Source organism: Tachyglossus aculeatus (genome assembly GCF_015852505.1).
Source record: "Tachyglossus aculeatus isolate mTacAcu1 chromosome 12 unlocalized genomic scaffold, mTacAcu1.pri SUPER_6_unloc_1, whole genome shotgun sequence".
NCBI lineage: Eukaryota > Metazoa > Chordata > Mammalia > Monotremata > Tachyglossidae > Tachyglossus > Tachyglossus aculeatus.
In genome coordinates this window covers 20,067,324-20,086,711 of record NW_024044828.1, presented here as the reverse complement: position 1 = coordinate 20,086,711, position 19,388 = coordinate 20,067,324, and the positions used below count along the sequence as shown (strand labels likewise).

Here is a 19,388-nt window from a genome sequence, read left to right as displayed (position 1 = left end):
TCTACTCCGGCGCTTAGCGCACGATAGGCGCTTGAAAATACCAGAAAAACAAACAAACAGACAAAAAAGGTGGTTCTCTCCGCAGGCCAGACGCGTTACAGTGAAGTACACGTCCCCCCGTCCCCGGAGTCGGCCCTCCCTGAGGCTGGAGGGGCGGCCGGCAAGTTTGAGGGGTTTAGACGTATTAATGCGGTTTTGCTGAGGTTTGCTGACTCGGAGGGAATTCCCAGCTGGGGGGTAGGGGTCTGCAGCAGGTTTCCTTCCCCGCAGGGAAGGCTCCCGGTCTCTGACGGCGACTCAGCTTTCCGGGCGTCCCCGGAGAAATTCCGGGGCCCGCGGGGGGCGTCCCACGGGTTTCCTCTTTACCTTATCCGACAGCTCGTTCTCCACGTCCTTCTTGATTCTTCTCAGCATGAACGGCTTCAGGATCATGTGGAGGCGCGACAGTTGGTCTGAAACGACAGGGACGCCCCGAGTCAGCCTCCCACGCTCCCCCCGCCGTGGCAGGGGGCACGTGCGCGCGCGCAAATGTCATTCCTCCCCGAGGGCAGGGATGCCGGCCCACAGCTCTACTGTTCCCAGAGCTTTGCCCAGTGCTGCGCACCCAGGAGGGGCTCAGACACTGGCGTCGGCTGACAGGCGGACGGTGACCACCGACGGGGGAAGGAAAGAGGAGGATCCTGTAGAGTCACAAGACTCTCTGAGGGCGCGGGGTTGCACCTGGGGATCCCCTTTCCCTCAGGAGGTAGGCTCCTCCATCCCCAGATCTTCCCTGAGCGCACTGGGAATGAACAGGGAGGGAGACAAATAACCTCGGAGGTCGTTTCCGTCCCTTGGGTCCGCTCAAACATCCCTCATCCCTTTCAGTGCCTTTGCTGCTTTCCGGAAAATCTGTCTGTCTGGCCGCCTCGCCCAGTGATCCGCAAGCTCCTCGTGGGCCGTTCTCGCCCAGCGTTACACCCGGGGCTTAGGTCTCGGCAGGCACATGGTGAAGACCCCCGGGGACCCACGGACCGGCCGCCCCAAGCACGGTGGGCGATCCGGGGGACGAAGAACCGGAAAGCAGCTCCGCCATTTACCTCCTGGGAAACTCTGGGCAACTCCTCCGGGCCTCCTTTTCCTCAACTGCCAAATGGGGATTCGATCCCTGTTCTTCCTCCTACTTAGTTTGCCCCATGTGGGACTGGGACTCTATCTGGACTGATAAATTTGTACCCACCCCAGCTTTTAGACACATAGTGAGTGCTAAACAACTACTGTTTAAAAAAAAGGGGGGAAAGTAAAAGCCGCCTCTGGGCCTCCGCGCTCACTCTCATCAATGGCGGACTTGTTCTCCGCGTGGCTCTCGATGTCTTTGGAAAACCACTCGTTGAACTCTTCGTGGGAGTCGAACAGCGTCGGCATGATGAAGTGCAGCAGAGCCCAGAGCTGGAAATGGCCAGAGGGGAGAGAGGATGAGCCAGCGCCAGAGACCCCTACCCCGGGGAGGGGGGTGGTCTCCCTTCTCCGTCGGCGTCCTCGCCCGGTTCCTGGGGCGGCCGAGGTCCACGGCCAACCCGAGCTCGGGCTCCGCCTGGCTTTTTAGGATCTGAGCCGTACCCCCGGATGCTCCTGTATCTCCCCGAGCACGCAGCCTGGAGCTCGGCCCAGGGCGAACCCCCGACGAATCAATTTACGGAGCGCTTACTGGACTAAGCGCTGGGGAGAGCACCATGAAACCGAGTCGGTGGACACCTGGGGCTCCCCACCGCCTCCGCCCCCGATCCCGGGACCCACCTCGGCCATGGTGTTCTGGATGGGGGTTCCGGTCAGCAGGAGCCGGTTCCGACACTGGAACTGCAGCAGGATCTTCCAGCGGACGCTGCCCAATGAAAGGGGGGTGGAGGGGACAGGTGGGCATCGACTCCGCCCTCAGACCCGGCCGCCGGTGCCCGCCGCGGATCCCGGGCAGAGCCGGAGCCGGGGCGGGGGGAATGGCCTAGTGCCGTGAGGACGGAGGGGCCGTCGATGAGCCCCGGGGCGTCTCGCTACGGTAACGCAGCCCGTGGAGATGGACGATTACTGTGCCCAAAGGCCCCCTCGCCTCCTCCCCTCTCCCAACGCTTTTCTTGGCAGTTCATTCATTCATTCATGAGTGCTTACTGTACTAAGCGCTTGGGAAGTCCAAGTTGGCAACATATAGAGACGGTCCCTACCCAACAGTGGGCTCACAATTGACGGTCTGGAAGACCTTTCCCTCCCGCATTCCCCCTCGGCCCACCGCTACCGACGGGGCATTTTCTGGACCGCACTGGGATCCCCCCGTGCAGAGAGAAGCACGGCCTAGGGGAAAGATCACAGGCCCGGGAGTCAGAAGGACCCGAGTTCTAATCCCCCCTCAGCCACCTGTCAGCTGTGTGACCTTAGGGAAGTCACTTCACGTCCCTAGGCCTCAGTCATCTCATCTGTAAAACAGGGATTGAGACCGGGAGCCCCACGTGGGACGGGGCCTGTGTCCAACCCGATTTGCCCGCGTCCACCCCAGCGCTTATTGGCACGTAGTAAGTGCTTAGCAAATACCATAATTATTATTATTGTTAAAACTGTGAGCCCCACATGGGAAATGGACTGCATCCACCTTGACTAGCTTGTAACTACGGCAGCACTCAGTATAGGGCCTGGCACATGGTAAGCGCTTAACTGACACTATAAAACAAACAAAACAAACAAGAGAGGGCCCCATGACCCCCACAACCGGCGAACTTTTAGATTGTGAGCCCACTGTTGGGCAGGGACTGTCTCTATACGTTGCCAACTTGTACTTCCCAAGCGCTTAGTCCAGTGCTCTGCACACAGTGAACGCTCAATAAATACGACTGATTGATTGATTGCTTGAACTTGGCTTTGGGTGGGTTTCTGCCGCTCGGGTTACCTGGAGCTGCTCTTGAGTGCCTGGGCCTCGTCCAGAACCATGTACTGCCACTTCACCCGCTGGAAATACTTCACGTCCTGCACGACCAGCTGGTAGCTGGTGATCACCACGTGGAAGGGGGCATCCTGAGTGTACAGCGTCTTCTACAGAGGTTGGGTTGAGAGAGAGAGAGAGAAAAAAAAACGAACCAACGTCCCAGAATCAGAGGGTGCCCGATGGAGCTGCCCCGCCCCATCTCTGTCTTTTAATTAATAACGGCATGGCAAAGCACTGTTCTAAGTGCTGGCGAGGTTACAAGGTGATCAGGTTGTCCCACAGGGGGCTCACAGTCTTCATCCCCATTTTCCAGATGAGGTCACTGAGGCACAAAGAAGTGAAGTGACTTGCCCAAAGTCACCCAGCTGACAATTGGCAGAGCGGGATTTGAACCCATGACCTCTGACTCCAAAGCCCGGGCTGCTTCCTGACCCACTCTGACTGGGATAATAATAATACTAATCAATCAATCAATCAATCGTATTTATTGAGTGCTTACTATGTGCAGAGCACTGTACTAAGCGCTTGGGAAGTACAAATACTAATAATAATGATGGCATTTGTTAAGCGCTTACTATGTGCAGAGCACTGTTCTAAGCGCTGGGGGGGATACAAGGTGATCGGGTTGTCCCACGTGGGGCTCACAGTCTTAATCCCCATTTTACAGATGAGGTAACTGAGGATCAGAGAAGTGACTTGCCCAAGGTCACACAGCAGACATGTGGCGGAGCCGGGATTGGAACCCATGACCTCTGACTCCAAAGCCCGGGCTCTTTCCCACTGAGCCACACTGCTTCTCCCCATCCCTCATCCCTCTCGGAGGGATGGGGCTCCCTCCGAGTCTGTGCCAGCTGAGGGTGGTGGGAGGAAACCCTCTTGTGGGGGGAGCCTGGGGGTCCCGCCCCGGAAGAGGGTATCGCTCCGTTACCTGGCTCCAGAACTTCCGGATGACTTTCCTGTCGTGAGGGTTTCCCCAGTACGGCAGCACCTGGAATGAGTCGGGGGCGGGAAGGGAGCGGGGGGGTTACCTCATAATAATAATAATAAGCGCGGTCTCCCCCAGGTAACGGTTACCTGGGTTCATTCATTCATTCACTCGTATTTATTGAGCGCTTACTGTGTGCACAGCACTGGACTAAGCGCTTGGGAAGAACATGTTGGCAACAGAGATAGACGGTCCCTACCCAACAGCAGGCTCACAGTCTAGAAGGGGGAGACAGACAATGAAAACATATTAACAAAATAAAATAGAATAAATATGTACAAGTAAAATAGAGTGATATGTATAAACATATCCGTCTACATAATAATTATAATAATGATGGCATTTATTAAGCGCTTACTATGTGCAGAGCACCGTTCTAAGCGCTAGGGAGGTTATAAGGCGATCAGGTTGTCCCATGGGGGGCTCACAGTCTTCATCCCCATTTTCCAGATGAGGTCACTGAGGCCCAGAGAAGTGAAGCGACTTGCCCCAAGTCACCCAGCTGACAATTGGCGGGGCCGGGATTTGAACCCACAACCTCTGCCCCCAAAGCCCGGGCTCTTTCCACTGAGCCACGCTGCTTCTCTAACCCGCTCTGCCGGGCCACGGTCAGAGGTCATGGGTTCAAACCCCGGCTCCGCCACTTGTCAGCTGTGTGACTTTGGGCAAGTCACTTCACTTCTCTGGGCCTCAGTTCCCTCATCTGGAAAATGGGGATGAAGACGGCGAGCCCCACGTGGGACAACCTGATTATTGTGTATCTACCCCAGTGCTTAGAACAGTGCTTTGCACATAGTAAGCAGTTAAAAAATACCAACATTATAGATTATAGATTATAATTATTATCTATAATTATTATTATAGATTATAATTATTATCTATTTATGAGACAGAGGGTAGGGACCAGCCCTATATGTTGCCAACCTGTACTTCCCAAGCGCTTAGTACAGTGCTCTGCATACAGTAAGCGCTCAATAAATACGATTGAATGAAAGGGTAGGAGCCACTTCTCATCCATCTCCTTAATCTTTTGACCAGTCGTCTACGATCCTCAGCTATTTCGGGTCTGTTTTTAGGGACCGGACCCCCCCCACCCCATCCCACCCCCACCGAAATGCACTCACTATTATTATTCTGTTTATTTTATTAATGACGTGTATTTATTATTCTATTTATTTTGATGCTGTTGAGGCCCGCCTACTTGTTTTGTCATCTGTCTCCCCCTTTCTAATAATAATAATAATTTTGGTATTTGTTAAGCACTTACTATGTGCAAAGCACTGTTCTAAGCGCTGGGGAGGATACAAGATGATCAGGTTGTTCCATGTGAGGCTCACAATCTTAGTCCCCATTTTACAGATGAGGTAACTGAGGCTCGGAGAAGTGAAGTGACTGGCCCAAAGTCACCCAGCTGACAGTTGGCGGAGCCGGGATTTGAACCCATGACCTCTGACTCCAAAGCCCGGGATCTTTCCACTGAGCCACGCTGCTTCTCTAGACTGTGAGCCCGTTGTTGGGTAGGGATTGTCTCTATCTGTTGCCTAATTGTACTTTCCGAGCGCTTAGTACAGTGCACTGCACACAGTAAGCGCTAAGTAAATGCGACTGAACGAATAATAATGATAATAATGGCATTTGCATATAGAGACAGTCCCTACCCAATAATATAATAATATAATGATGGCATTTATTGAGCGCTTACTATGTGCAAAGCACTGTTCTAAGCGCTGGGGTGGTTACAAGGTGATCAGGTTGTCCCACGTGGGGCTCACAGTCTCACTCCCCCATTTTACAGATGGGGGAACTGAGGCCCAGAGAAGTGAAGTGACTTGCCCAAAGTCACCCAGCTGACAGCTGGCGGAGCCGGGATTTGAACCCATGACCTCTGACTCCAAAGCCTGGGATCTTGCCATTGAGCCACGCTGCTTCTCTAGACTGTGAGCCCGTTGTTGAGTAGGGATTGTCTCTATCTGTTGCCTAATTGTACTTTCCAAGTGCTTAGTACAGTGCACCGCACACAGTAAGCGCTAAATAAATGTGATTGAACGAATAATAATGATAATAATGGCATTTGCATATAGAGACAGTCCCTACCCAATAATATAATGATGGCATTTATTGAGCGCTTACTATGTGCAAAGCACTGTTCTAAGCGCTGGGGAGGTTCCAAGGTGATCAGGTTGTCCCACGTGGGGCTCACAGTCTCACTCCCCCATTTTCCAGATGGGGGAACTGAGGCCCAGAGAAGTGAAGTGACTTGCCCAAAGTCACCCAGCTGACAGCTGGCGGAGCCGGGGTTTGAACCCATGACCTCTGACTCCAAAGCCTGGGATCTTGCCATTGAGCCACGCTGCTTCTCTAGAGTGTGAGCCCGTTGTTGAGTAGGGATTGTCTCTATCTGTTGCCTAATTGTATTTTCCAAGTGCTTAGTACAGTGCACTGCACATAGTAAGTGCTAAATAAATGCGATTGAATGAATAATAATAATGATAATAATGGCATTTGCATAGAGAGACAGTTTCTACCCAATAATATAATAATATAATGATGGCATTTATTGAGCGCTTACTGTGCACAAAGCACTGTTCTAAGCGCTGGGGAGGTTCCAAGGTGATCAGGTTGTCCCACGTGGGGCTCACAGTCTCACTCCCCCATTTTCCAGATGGGGGAACTGAGGCCCAGAGAAGTGAAGTGACTTGCCCAAAGTCACCCAGCTGACAGCTGGCGGAGCCGGGGTTTGAACCCAGGACCTCTGACTCCAAAGCCCGGGATCTTGCCACTGAGCAACGCTGCTTCTCTAGACTGTGAGCCCGTTGTTGGGTAGGGATTGTCTCTATCTGTTGCCTAACTGTACTTTCCAAGTGCTTAGTACAGTGCACTGCACATAGTAAGCGCTAAATAAATGCGATTGAATTAATAATAATAATAATAATAATAATAATAATGGCATTTGCATATAGAGACAGTCCCTACCCAATAGTGGGCTCGCAGTCCCGTGCCCACCCTGCTTAGCGCGAGACGGCCAGGAGCTGGTCCGCCCCGCCCCGGCTCAGGCGTCGGGGTGCCCGGGATGGGGAAGTAGAGTCACGGCGTCCCGGGCCTCGGTGGTCCCACAGCCCCATCTGTTGGCCAGCAGCAGGACTCTTAAACTTAGACCATGAGCCCACTGTTGGGTAGGGACTGTCTCTATATATTGCCAACTTGTCCTTCCCAAGCGCTTAGTACAGTGCTCTGCACACAGTAAGCGCTCAATAAATACGATTGATTGATGACGAGTCGGCACGGCTGGCCGACTGACCGCCCACTGACGCCCAATAAGCCCACGCTGCTGCCCTCCGGGCCTGTCCCCCCTTCCCTCTGGTGCTGCTGTCCAACCGCGCCTTCCCAGCGCTCAGTACAGTGCGCTGCACTCCGTAAGCAGCGTGGCTCGGTGAAGGTCCGGGGTTCGAATCCCGACTCCGCCAGCTGTCAGCTGTGGGACTTTGGGCAAGTCGCTTCATCATCATCATCATCATCATCAATCGTATTTATTGAGCGCTTACTGTGTGCAGAGCACTGGACTAAGCGCTTGGGAAGGACAAATGGGCAACATATAGAGGTTTTGCCGTGTTTTGTTCTGTTGTCTGTCTCCCCTTCTAGCCTGTGAGCCCGTTGTTGGGTAGGGACCGTCTCTAGACGTTGCCAACTTGGACTTCCCAAGCGCTTAGGACAGTGCTCTGCACACAGTAAGCGCTCAATAAATACGATCGAGCCACAGCGAGATTGGAAGGGCAGCCTCTCCCGGCTCAGGCCTTGACCCTACATAACCAATCAATCAATCAATCGTATTTATTGAGCGCTTACTGTGTGCAGAGCACTGGACTAAGCGCTTGGGAAGTACAAATTGGCAACATATAGAGACAGTTCCTACCCAACAGCGGGCTCACAGTCTAAAAGGGGGAGACAGACAACTAAACCAAACATACTAACAAAATAAAATAAATAGAATACATATGTACAAGTAAAATAAATAAATAATTCACTTCTCTGGGCCTCAGTTCCGTCATCTGGAAAATGGGGATGAAGACTGCGAGCCCCCCGTGGGACAACCTGATCACCTGGTAACCTCCCTAGTGCTCAGAACAGTGCTTTGCACATAGTAAGCATTTAATAAATGCCATCATTATTATAATTATTATATAGAGACGGATGTTTGTACATATTTATCACTCTTAATAGAGTAAGTGCTTAATAGATGCCGTTATTATTATTATTATTATTATTATTATTATTATTAAATAGGACTGATTGAATGAATGGACCCAGCAGACGGACCCCACAGAGGGGCTTCGGGACTTCCCCGGAGTGAGGGGAACCCTGGGAGAGTCGGCTAGCTACGGGGAAGACGGAGCTAGGGAGTGGGGCCCTTTCCAACAATCAATCAATCAATCAATCGTATTTATTGAGCACTTACTATGTGCAGAGCACTGTACTAAGCGCTTGGGAAGTACAAATTGGCAACACATAGAGACAGTCCCTACCCAACAGTGGGCTCACAGTCTAAGGCTCCCCTGGGGCACATGAAGGACCTGGGTTCTAATCCCGCCTCCAATACTTGTTTGCCACGGGACCCCGGGCACGTCACTTAACTTTTCTGCGCCTCAGTACCTCATCTGTAAAATGGGGATTACGGCTGTACGCCTCAGGTGGGACGTGGACTGTGTCCAACCTGATTACCTTGTACCTACCCCAGTGCTTAGTAGAATACCTGGCATGTGGTAAGCGTGTAACAAATACCATAAAAAATATATTATAATAATAATAAGGGCATTCGTTAAGCGCTTCCTATGTGCAAGGCACTATTCTAAGCGCTGGGGAGGCTACAAGGTGATCAGGTTGTCCTACGTGGGGCTCGCAGTCTTCATCCCCATTTTACAGATGAGGGAACTGAGGGAAGCAGCGTGGCTCAGTGGAAAGAGCCCGGGCTTTGGAGTCAGAGGTCATCAGTTCAAATCCCGGCTCCCCCACTTGTCAGCTGGGTGACTTTGGGCAGGTCACTTCACTTCTCCGGGCCTCAGTTCCTTCATCTGTAAAATGGGGATGAAGACCGTGAGCCCCACGTGGGACAACCTGATCACTTTGTAAACTCCCCAGTGCTTAAAACAGTGCTTTGCACATAGTAAGCGCTTAGTAATTGCCATTAAAAAAAAACAAACTGAGGCACAGAGAAGCGAAGTGACTTCTTGCCCCAAGTCACACAGCTGACAATTGGTGGAGTCGGGATTTGAACCCATGACCTTTGACTGCAAAGCCTGTGCTCTTTCCAATGAACCACGCTGTCACTGTGCTTCCGCCCATTCCTCTCCATCCAAACTGCTACCCTGCTCGTTCAAGCTCTCATCCTAACCCATCTGGACTACTGCATCAGCCTTCTCCCTGATCTCCCATCCTCGTGTCTCTCCCCACTTCAATCCATACTTCATGCTGCTGCCCGGATTTTGTCCAGAAACGCTCTGGGCATGTTACTCCCCTCCTGAAAAATCTCCAGTGGCTACCAATCAACCTGCGCATCAGGCAGAAACTCCTCACCCTGGGCTTCCAGGCTGTCCATCCATCACCTCGCCCCGTCCTACCTCACCTCCCTCCTCTCCTTCTCCAGCCCAGCCCGCACCCTCCGCTCCTCTGCCGCTAATCTCCTCACCGTACCTCGTTCTCTCCTGTCCCGCCATCGACCCCCGGCCCACGTCCTCCCCCGGGCCTGGAATGCCCCCAATCCCTCTGCCCATCTGCCAAGCTCGCTCTCCTCCTCCCTTCAAGGCCCTACTGAGAGCTCACCTCCTCCAGGAGGCCTTCCCAGACTGAGCCCCTTCCTTCCTCTCCCCCTGGCCCCCTCTCCATCCCCCCGATCTTACCTCCTTCCCTTCCCCACAGCACCTGTATATGCTTGTACATATTTATTACTCTTTATTTCACTTGTACATATCTATTCTATTTGTTTTATTTTGTTAGTATGTTTGGTTTTGTTCTCTGTCTCCCCCTTCTAGACCGTGAGCCCACTGTTGGGTAGGGACTGTCTCTATATGTTGCCAACTTGTACTTCCCAAGCGCTTAGTCCAGTGCTCTGCACACAGTAAGCGCTCAATAAATACAATTGATTGATTGATTCCCAAATCCCGGCCTGCCCCGGCCCCTGGACCCTCTGGGCACGAAGCGGAGATTCTCTCCCCGGCCTGGTATTCCCACTACCTCCAATATTCCCTGATACTACGTCTCCTTCGCCACCCCTCCACCCCGGCAGGCTTCCCCGCTCCGGCCCGCCTCTTCCCTCGCTGCGACCGCGGCAGCCGGCCCCTCCTCCGAGTCTCAGCACCCCAATCTTGGAGGCAGGAGGAATGGGGGCCTCCCTTTCCCATCCTCCAGAGCCTCCCGCGTCCCCTGGGGCTCGGGAAGGATGGATCCTCTCGTCCCGGAGCGGCGGGCGGAGCCGGGCGCGGCTGTGGGGTTCTTACTTTGAATCGAGGAACAAATCTGGCAAACTCCTGGTGCCAGTTGTTGAGGGTCGAGGCGGGGGAGATGATCAAGAAAGGACCCCAGATGTTCTCTCGCTGCAACAGAAAAACCGGGTCAGCTGACGGCAGGGGACCGAAGACCGCCTCGTTCAGAACGATCGTTAATTGATGATGAGAGCAGGCCGGGAGTGGGGCGTACCCGGGCCGGAACAAAGCTCCCGCAGGGCAGTGGAGCTATGCGCGGCGAGGACTCGCCAGATGGCCGGGAGCGTAACCAGATTCCCTCCTTTTGCAGCTGTTGCTTTTCAACCACCCCCGTCCCCCCGCGCCAGTCTCCTGGATGCTGAGGGTTCCCCAGGATTTGGCGCACTGCTCCGAGACGGCGGGAGCGAACCCGGACTTTGCCGGTTCTCCCGCCCCCGGGGAACGTCCTCTTGCCACACGTTCCGTGCGTTCACTGAGGTTCCAGCTGGAGGTCAGCAGAGCCAGGGCCCGGGTGGAGGGGCGCAGGCGGCCTCAAGACGCGAGGACCGCGTCCCCGGGAAGGAATCGGGGCCCTCACGGTGGCTCTCGGGGCCCTCGCTGCAGACCCGCTGTGTGGCAGGCCGGCGCCACGGCTGAGGGAGAGGGGGGCAGGGGGAGACCGGGCCGGACCGCGGGGACGCCTACCTCGGCCAGGTGTGCCAGGAGGGCGATGCTCTGTACGGTCTTGCCCAGCCCCATCTCATCCGCCAGGATTCCGTTGATGCCCTGAGACGGAAGCCCCGCGGGGTTGGCCCTCGGCCCGGGATCTGACGTCGGGGGGGCGGCGGGAAGGGTGGGGAGAGGGAGGTGGGGGCAGAACCCTCCCTCCACCCCACCTCCGGACACTTTCACTCAACGAGACTTCTCCATTCGTTGCTACCACTTCCCACTTGGGATGGTCGCTCCGTCGCCTCTGACGTTTTACTGTCCACTGGGTTTTCCCGCCTGCCCTGAGAGCCGCAGAGGGGCAGGGCCCGTTTTACCACAGCCTGAGCCCCGGGGCGGTGGCCGCCAAATACCTACTGCTCCCGCCGACCCCGCCGATGAGCTCTGCCCTCCCTCAGCACTTCCCCGCCTCGCACGCGGTGGCAAACGGGACCCTCGGGCGTTGCGGCCGTATCCCTCAGCTAGACTGCTGGCTTCTCGAGGGCGGGGACCGTCTCTCCCGACTCTGCCGCACACTCCCGGGGGCTCAGTCCGGTGGTCAGCACAAAACGGGCGCTTAGTTAATTTTACGGAACCATGGGGAGCCCCGGGAGGTGTGGGTGCCCGCTCCCGAGAGATAAAGGGGGTCGGTCACCTCTTCCCCACGCCCGGAGACGCCAGGGTGGGTAGGACTTTCCCGCCCCTCCCTGCCCACAGTGGCCCAGGGAAACAGGCTCACGGGCCGCGACGGGGGTCGGCCGGCTCGCGGGCTCACCTGCTCGTACAGGTTGGCCAGCCAGTTCATGCCTTTCAGCTGGTAGCCCTTCAGTTTGCCGTTAAAGATGGTGGGCTGGGGGATGTCCTCGCCGGCCCGGATGGACGGGTTGGCCAGGCTGTAGCTCTCGCCGAAGCCGGTGCCGGACTGGTTGGCGGCCCGCAGGGCCGCCGCCCGGCTCTCCTTGGCGTCTTCGTCGAAAGACCTCGTCTGGGGAGAGGGGGGCCCCGCCAGGTGTCACCGAATGCTTCAAGGACGGGCGGCGAGCCTGGCGGGGCCCGCGCCCGCTCGGGTTTGGGAGCCGGGATCGCTGACCATCTGCCGTTTCCCCCTCAGTTAAGACAGTCGGGCCCGCCTCTGGGGTTATGGACTTAGTGGGTCTTCTGCGTCTGCTTATCTCCCCACTGTGCTGCTCCATGGGGCGAGGACTTGGCCTAGAGTGCCTCTGGTAACGCGCCCTCTCGGCCGCGGGCCCGGGGCTCTGTACTAAGCAGGCCCCTGACGGACAGGGCTCCTGGCCATGGGGCTACGGATGTTCAGGTCCCCCCTGCAACTTTGACTCTCCCAAAGCTCAGTGATATTCTCTTCGTTCTTTCAGCCTTATTTATTGAGGGCTTACTGTGCGCAGAGCACTGCACTAAGCACTTGGGAAAGTAAGATACGACAATAAACAGACACATTCCCTGCCCGCAACGAGCTGCCTGCTGAGCGATTCTCCGGGACACCTCACGCCCCTGGGGTCCAGACCACCTCCCTCCGGCCTGAACCCATCCCGCCCGTGAAAAGCTGGGAGGGAGCCGGCCTGTCCTCAACCGGAACCCCCGCCCGGCTCCCTCGACGTCAGGAACGGGCCCGGACGTGGGAATCGGAGGAAGAGTGGGCTCGGGGAGACTCACCCGGGCCTGGTGGATCTGATAGGCGTCCTCGGCGTTCTTCAGGGCCTGGGCCTTGTAGTAGTTGCTATCTAAAAACAACACCCTCCGGTGAAGGAAGCACGTGGCTGGGCCGCGCCCCGAGGGACCTCAAAAATCTCCAGTGGCTACCAATCAATCTGCGCATCAGGCAGAAACTCCTCACCCTGGGCTTCAAGGCTGTCCATCACCTCGCCCCCTCCTACCTCACCTCCCTTCTCTCCTTCTATTGCCCAGCCCGCACCCTCCGCTCCTCCACCGCTAATCTCCTCACTGTACCTCGTTCTCGCCTGTCCCGCCGTCGACCCCCGGCCCACGTCATCCCCCGGGCCTGGAATGCCCTCCCTCTGCCACTCCGCCAAGCTAGCTCTCTTCCTCCCTTCAAGGCCCTGCTGAGAGCTCACCTCCTCCAGGAGGCCTTCCCAGACTGAGCCCCTTCCTTCCTCTCCCCCTGGCCCCCTTTTCCATCCCCCCATCTTACCTCCTTCCCTTCCCCACAGCACCTGTATATATGTATATATGGTTGTACATATTTATTACTCTATTTATTTATTTATTTATTTTACTTGTACATTTCTATCCTATTTATTTTATTTTGTTGGTATGTTTGGTTCTGTTCTCTGTCTCCCCCTTTTAGACTGTGAGCCCACTGTTGGGTAGGGACTGTCTCTATGTGTTGCCAATTTGTACTTCCCAAGCGCTTAGTACAGTGCTCTGCACATAGTAAGCGCTCAATAAATACGATTGACTGATTGATTGATTGATTGACCTCTGTTCTCGAGCCGGAGCTGCTCCCCCCCGGCCCGGGCCTCACCGTAGTCCTCCTGGGTGATGTTGACCACCACGCCCCCGCCAATGTCGATCTGCCTCTGGGCAGAGCTGTCCTCCAGCTGCCGCAGGATCTCTTCCTGGAGCCCGTCGGGGCCCACGGCCCGCTTGCGGCTCATGAAGTGGGCGTACAGCTCCGTCTGCGTGATCAGGAAGTTCAGCTTCCGCTGCTGCCTCTTGGCCTGGCCGGACCAGATGGAAACCGATGAGGAAGGCCTCAGGCCGACGTCGCCCGGCGGGGACGGGCGGCCATTCCGGCTCCACCGACCGGGGTCTCGGGCGGCGGGTGGGTGGATGGCCGCCGCCTGTCAGACTGTCCTCGGTGGAGGCCCGTGCGAGCCTCGCCCCCGCCGGCTCCCTGCCGGGATGCCCGCTGATCTCTTCTGAAGTGTGTGCCCACAGCCAACCCTGGGCCCACTGTTGGGTAGGGACCGTCTCTACATGTTGCCAACTTGTACTTCCCATGCGCTTAGTCCAGTGCTCTGCACACAGTAAGCGCTCAATAAATACGACAGAATGAATGAGCCACAGAACCTGAGTTGGCAACCCGCTCCTAAGCCCCCATTTCCCGTAATGGCTCTCACTCTGCGTCGCCTAAACATTCGGATCTGTACCCAACAGGCACCTGATACTTGGCCTGCGGCTTTGATGAGCGCATCCCTACTCACCGCCGTCTTTCCTAGCTGTCATTTATTTTCATTTCCGTCTCCCCCCCCAGCCTGAAAGTGCCTCGTGGGCAGGGGTAGTGTCTACCGACACCACCGGACGGTTCTCTCCCAGGTGCTTAATTCAGCGCTCGGCACGTGGTAAACGCTCTATCGATTCCATTGACGGTTTGGTCCGAAGAGGACCTCGGCCGAGCCGCGACAGCCACGGCTGGCCCAGCTGGGCACCCGTGGAATCCAAAAAGGATCCCAACCGAGTCCCGGCCGCGCCACGTTTGGCCTGTCCAGCCGAGCGGCCTCGGAATGTCGACGTGTCCCGTGCCTCGGGCTCCCGTCGCCCAGAGGAGAGCGAAGACCGGAGGAGTCACACAAAGTGTTCCTCCGATATCCAGGGCTTGGGATGGGCCACCCTACGGGTAGGGAGGAGGGGGAGCCGGAGCCGGGAGAAGTGACCGGACTGGACTCTTACCTCTCTCATCTCCTCGTCCAGCTTGCGCTGCTCCAGGGCCTCCTTCTCCGCCCGCTTGCGGTGCTCCTTCTCCACCTTCTCGTACTTCTTCCAGTAGAGGAGCATCTCCTTGGTGAGGCGCCGGGCCCGGGGCAGGGTCTCCTTGCAGTTCTTCTGGGCCTGGCCGGCCGCCCGCCGTACCTCCCTCATGCACTGGTGGGCCAGCTGGGGAGGGCGGAGGGGGTCAAAACAGGGAGGGGGACTCGAGACCCGACGCCCCAGGGCTGCCAGAGCCGCCGGCCCCCGTCGGCCCTCTGGTGCCGTAAAATCCGGGGCGGATCCAGAACTGGAAGCCGGCAGCGTGACGGGGGCTGATCCTCCAGTTGGAGTCTCCCGGAGAGAAGTCGGAAGGGCCCCACAGGGACTCCGGGGAGCCCACAGTTCAGACGCCTGGACCCCGACGGCTACGGCCCCCGACCCTCAACCGGAGCGGGGTGCCAGGCCCCGATTTACCCAAAAAGCTCTACCGGCTGGAAGTGACTCTCGGGCACGGGAGACTTAGGATTGGAGGGATGGGAAGGAGGGGTGCCCGAAATATCATCGCTGATGGGAAGATGGCAGCCCGGGGAACCACGCATCGACCAGGCGGACGGGGCACCCAGCACGACCAGCAAATGGCACCGCAGGGACCACGCAGGGAGTTGGGCACGGCGGGGGCCGCCCAGGGAGCCCGGTGAGGCCTGGCACGGTCCTATTTACTTTACCTTTTTGCTGTTCGTGAGGAAGAGGTTGCGGGCCGAAGCCTTCTGCTTGTACGCCTGGAAACAGACCCAGAGGACTCTGTATCCGGGAGCTGCCCCTTCCGGGAGCATCGCCACGCGGCAGAGCCTCCGGACACGCCTGGCGGGACAGCCGGAGCCATCCAGAGCCACCCCCCTTCCCGCTCCCGGCCAGGAGACCTCGAAGCATCTCTCCAAGGCCCAGACTCCACCGTGCTCGAAAACTCACGCGGGCATCCATCACCTGGCTCTCCCGCCCCGGTCCCCCCATGGGCCGCGGGCGGCCCGGCAAGGCTCACCTTGGGCAGCTCCTTCTTGACGATGCTGAGCCACACCTTCCGCCGGCGGGCGCTCAGCTGCTCGACGGACAGGTGCTTCTTCTTGGACCCCGGGGGAGGGGTGTCGTGGGAGAACTTGGCGAACACCTTGATCTGGTGGTGGTGGTGGCGACGCGGAGACTCCTCCGAGGACGCCTCCTCATCCCGCCGCCGTTTCTTCTTCACTTTTTTCAACTTGGCTGCGAAAGGGAGCCGACGGCGGGTTCTCAGTCCCGGCACCGGGCCGCCGGGATGACCCCACGGAGCGGGGACGGGACGCAGCTGGGGAACCGGGGGCAGAGCGGAGCCCGCCCGGGAGCGGTGGCGGGAGGGTCGGAGGGAAGATCTGCGCGCCGGAGAGGTGGCGGCGCGGGCTGGGGGCACGGAGCTGGGATTATCTGTGGGTGCCCGGTGGGGGCCATCAGGGATGGACGGTCCTCTCCTGTTGGGGGGAAACCTGGGCCTCACTGGAGTCCCGCAAGGACAAGGACCCGACAACCCGCACTGTAGGGACCTCAGGCGGCCAAGGAAAACAGGTGGGATAATAATAATAATGATAATGATGGCATTTGTTAAGCGCGTACTATGTGCAAAGCACTGTTCTAAGCGCTGGGAAGGATACAAGGTGATCAGATTGTCCCGCGTGGGGCTCAGTCTTCATCCCCATTTTACAGAGGCAGGATACAAGGGGATCAGATTGTCCCGCGTGGGGCTCACAGTCTTCATCCCCATTTTACAGACGAGGTAACTGAGGCACAGAGAAGCTCAGCTAGCTCCCTTCAAGGCCCTACTGAGAGCTCACCTCCTCCAGGAGGCCTTTCCAGACTGAGCCCCTTCCTTCCTCTCCCCCTTGTCCCCCTCTCCATCCCCCCATCTTACCTCCTTCCCATCCCCACAGCACCTGTATATATGTTTGTACATATTTATTACTCTATTTATTTTACTTGTACCTATCTATTCTATTTATTTTATTTTGTTAGTGTGTTTGCTTTTGTTCTCTGTCTCCCCCTTCTAGACTGTGAGCCCGCTGTTGGGTAGGGACTGTCTCTATGCGTTGCCGACTTGTACTTCCCAAGCGCTTAGTACAGTGCTCTGCACACAGTAAGCGCTCAATAAATATGATTGATTGATTGATTGACTTGCCCTAGGTCACACGGCTGACATTTGGCAGAACTGGGATTTGAACCCATGACCTCTGACTCCAAAGCCTGTGCTCTTTCCATTGAGCCACGCTGCTTCTTAAGGAGATGACAGTTATAATTACGACCGCGAGCCCACATAGGACATGGACTGTATCCAACCTGATTAGCTCGTAGCTATTCCAGCGCTCAGCACAGGGCTTAGCATATGGTAAGCGCCGACCAAATACAATTATTAATCCATATATTCATTTTCAGCAGTATCTGTAAGAAAGCACTCTGTAACACCGCAATTATCAATCCATTTGATTTGTGATATTTGCAAGTGCCTAAATACCGCAATTATTGCTTTATTCATTTTTAATGATATCTGTAAGCAAGTGCTTAACAAATGCCACAATTATTAACCGATGCATTCATTTTTAATGGTATCTGTTAAGCCCTTACTCTGTGCCAACCACTGAACTAAGCGCTTGGGTAGATACACAGAGAAGCAGTGTGGCTCAGTGGAGAGAGCCCGGGCTATGGAGTCAGAGGTCATGGGTTCAAATCCCGGCCCCGCCAACTGTCAGATGTGTGACTTTGGGCAAGTCCCTTCACTTCTCTGTGCCTTAGTTACCTCCTCTGTAAAATGGGGATTCAAACTGTGAGCCCCCCAGGGGACAAACTGATCCCCTTGAAACCTCCCCAGCGCTTAAAACAGTGCTTCCTTCCCTTCCCCACAGCACCTGCGTATATGTTTGTACGTATTTATTACTCTATTTTACTTGCACATATCTATTCTATTTATTTTATTTTGTTAATATGCTTTGTTTTGTTGTCTGTCTCCCCCTTCTAGACTGTAAGCCCGCTGTTGGGTGGGGACCGTCTCTATATGTTGCCAACTTGGACTTCCCAAGCGCTTAGTATAATGATGATGGTATTTGTTAAGCGCTTACTATGTGCAAAGCACTGTTCTATAAGCGCTCAATAAATACGATTGACTGATTGATTGATTGCTTTGCACATAGTAAGCGCTTAACAAACACCATCGTTATTATTGTTGTTATTATATATGAAAATCTGGTCCTCCATGGGGCTCACAGTCTAAGTAGGAGACCACGCTGATCTGGCTGGACGTCAACACACATGGATGGGCGGGGAGCGGGGGTGTCCGGTGGGGAAGGACGCGGACAGGCAGAGGAGGTAAACAAGGGGGACGGGGAAGGGAATACGGAAGGAAAGGGGGGCTGAAAATAACGCGGCCCAGATCTTAAGGGGAATGGAATATGCCTTGGCCAGAGAGTTCACAACCTTCCCTTCCTGCTTCCTTCCAGAGTTCCAGCTGCCGAGGGTTCAATTAAGAGAGGAAATCGGCGTTTCCTGGCGAGGCCGCGGCTAGAGGACTCCAGCTGAGCACCGTGAGCCGCGGATCTATTTTGGACCGTCTCGGAGGGCCGTGATGAGAGCGCGGGGCCGACCCATCTTCTCTCCGGTCCTCCCACCTCCCCTCCCCGGAGAGCCGGTCACCGCCCCCGCTGTCTGCTCCCGACACGCTCCAGGCCTCGGCCTCCTGAAAGGCGGCCCGGGCGGGTGGGGGTCGTTGCACTGGAGGGGTGGTCCGGCCTTCCCAGGTGGGAATCAATCAGAATCACTCCCTGGGGCCACGGCCCGAGAGCGGGAACCCCGCTCCGAACTCCCAGGGGGCGGTGGGCCCGCAAAGCCCGGGGGAACGGCGGCAATCGGGGGCCGTGCCGGGATCCTCTATTTATTTATTACTATTACTCTATCACTATTACTCTATCTATCCTATTACTCTATTTATTTTACTTGTACATATCTATTCTATTTATATTCTATTGACCTCGGGCAAGTCGCTCCGCTTCTCTGTGCCTCGGTTTCCTCAATTATAAAATGGGGATCAAATCCCTCAATTATAAAATGGGGATTTCTCTAGAAGGGATTCCCCCTTCTAGACTGTGAGCCCAGTGTTGGGTGGGGACCGTCTCTACGTGTTGCCAACTTGGGCTTCCCAAGCGCTTAGTGCAGTGCTCTGCACATGGTAAGCGCTCAATAAATACGATTGATTGATTGATTTTATTTTGTTAGTATGTTTGGTTTTATCTCCCCCTTTTAGACTGTGAGCCCACTGTTGGGTAAGGACTGTCTCTATATGTTGCCAATTTGTACTTCCCAAGTGCTTAGTACAGTGTTCTGCACACAGTAAGTGCTCAATAAATACGATTGATGATGATCCCCTAGACTGTAATAATCCCCCTCCAGACCGTCGGCTCACTGTGGGCAGGGAACGTGTCTGCCAACTGTTGTGCAGTCCTCTCCCAAGCGCTCAGTGTGATTTTCTGCCCATAGTAAGTGCTCAATCAATGCCACTTAGCAGCTGTGTGACTGTGGGCAAGTCACTTCGCTTCCCTGGGCCTCAGTTCCCTCATCCGCAAAA

The 19,388-nt window shown here is 55.7% G+C and overlaps 1 protein-coding gene across 2 annotated transcripts in view; it reads right to left on the bottom strand.

Moving 5' to 3' along the window:
• Positions 1 to 19,388, bottom strand: part of INO80 (INO80 complex ATPase subunit) — a 74,791-nt gene that overhangs the window by 29,985 nt on the left and 25,418 nt on the right. For both annotated transcript variants that reach the window (XM_038741289.1, XM_038741290.1), the window contains exons 7-19: positions 15,795 to 16,012; positions 15,481 to 15,534; positions 14,738 to 14,941; positions 13,590 to 13,785; positions 12,761 to 12,828; positions 11,865 to 12,074; positions 11,090 to 11,170; positions 10,421 to 10,516; positions 3,876 to 3,935; positions 2,912 to 3,054; positions 1,777 to 1,861; positions 1,311 to 1,428; positions 367 to 452 (exon numbers count right to left, since the gene is read on the bottom strand). In XM_038741289.1, coding sequence (XP_038597217.1) covers positions 367 to 452; positions 1,311 to 1,428; positions 1,777 to 1,861; positions 2,912 to 3,054; positions 3,876 to 3,935; positions 10,421 to 10,516; positions 11,090 to 11,170; positions 11,865 to 12,074; positions 12,761 to 12,828; positions 13,590 to 13,785; positions 14,738 to 14,941; positions 15,481 to 15,534; positions 15,795 to 16,012 — 1,619 coding nt within the window. The remainder of the gene's footprint in view (positions 1 to 366; positions 453 to 1,310; positions 1,429 to 1,776; positions 1,862 to 2,911; positions 3,055 to 3,875; positions 3,936 to 10,420; positions 10,517 to 11,089; positions 11,171 to 11,864; positions 12,075 to 12,760; positions 12,829 to 13,589; positions 13,786 to 14,737; positions 14,942 to 15,480; positions 15,535 to 15,794; positions 16,013 to 19,388) is intronic.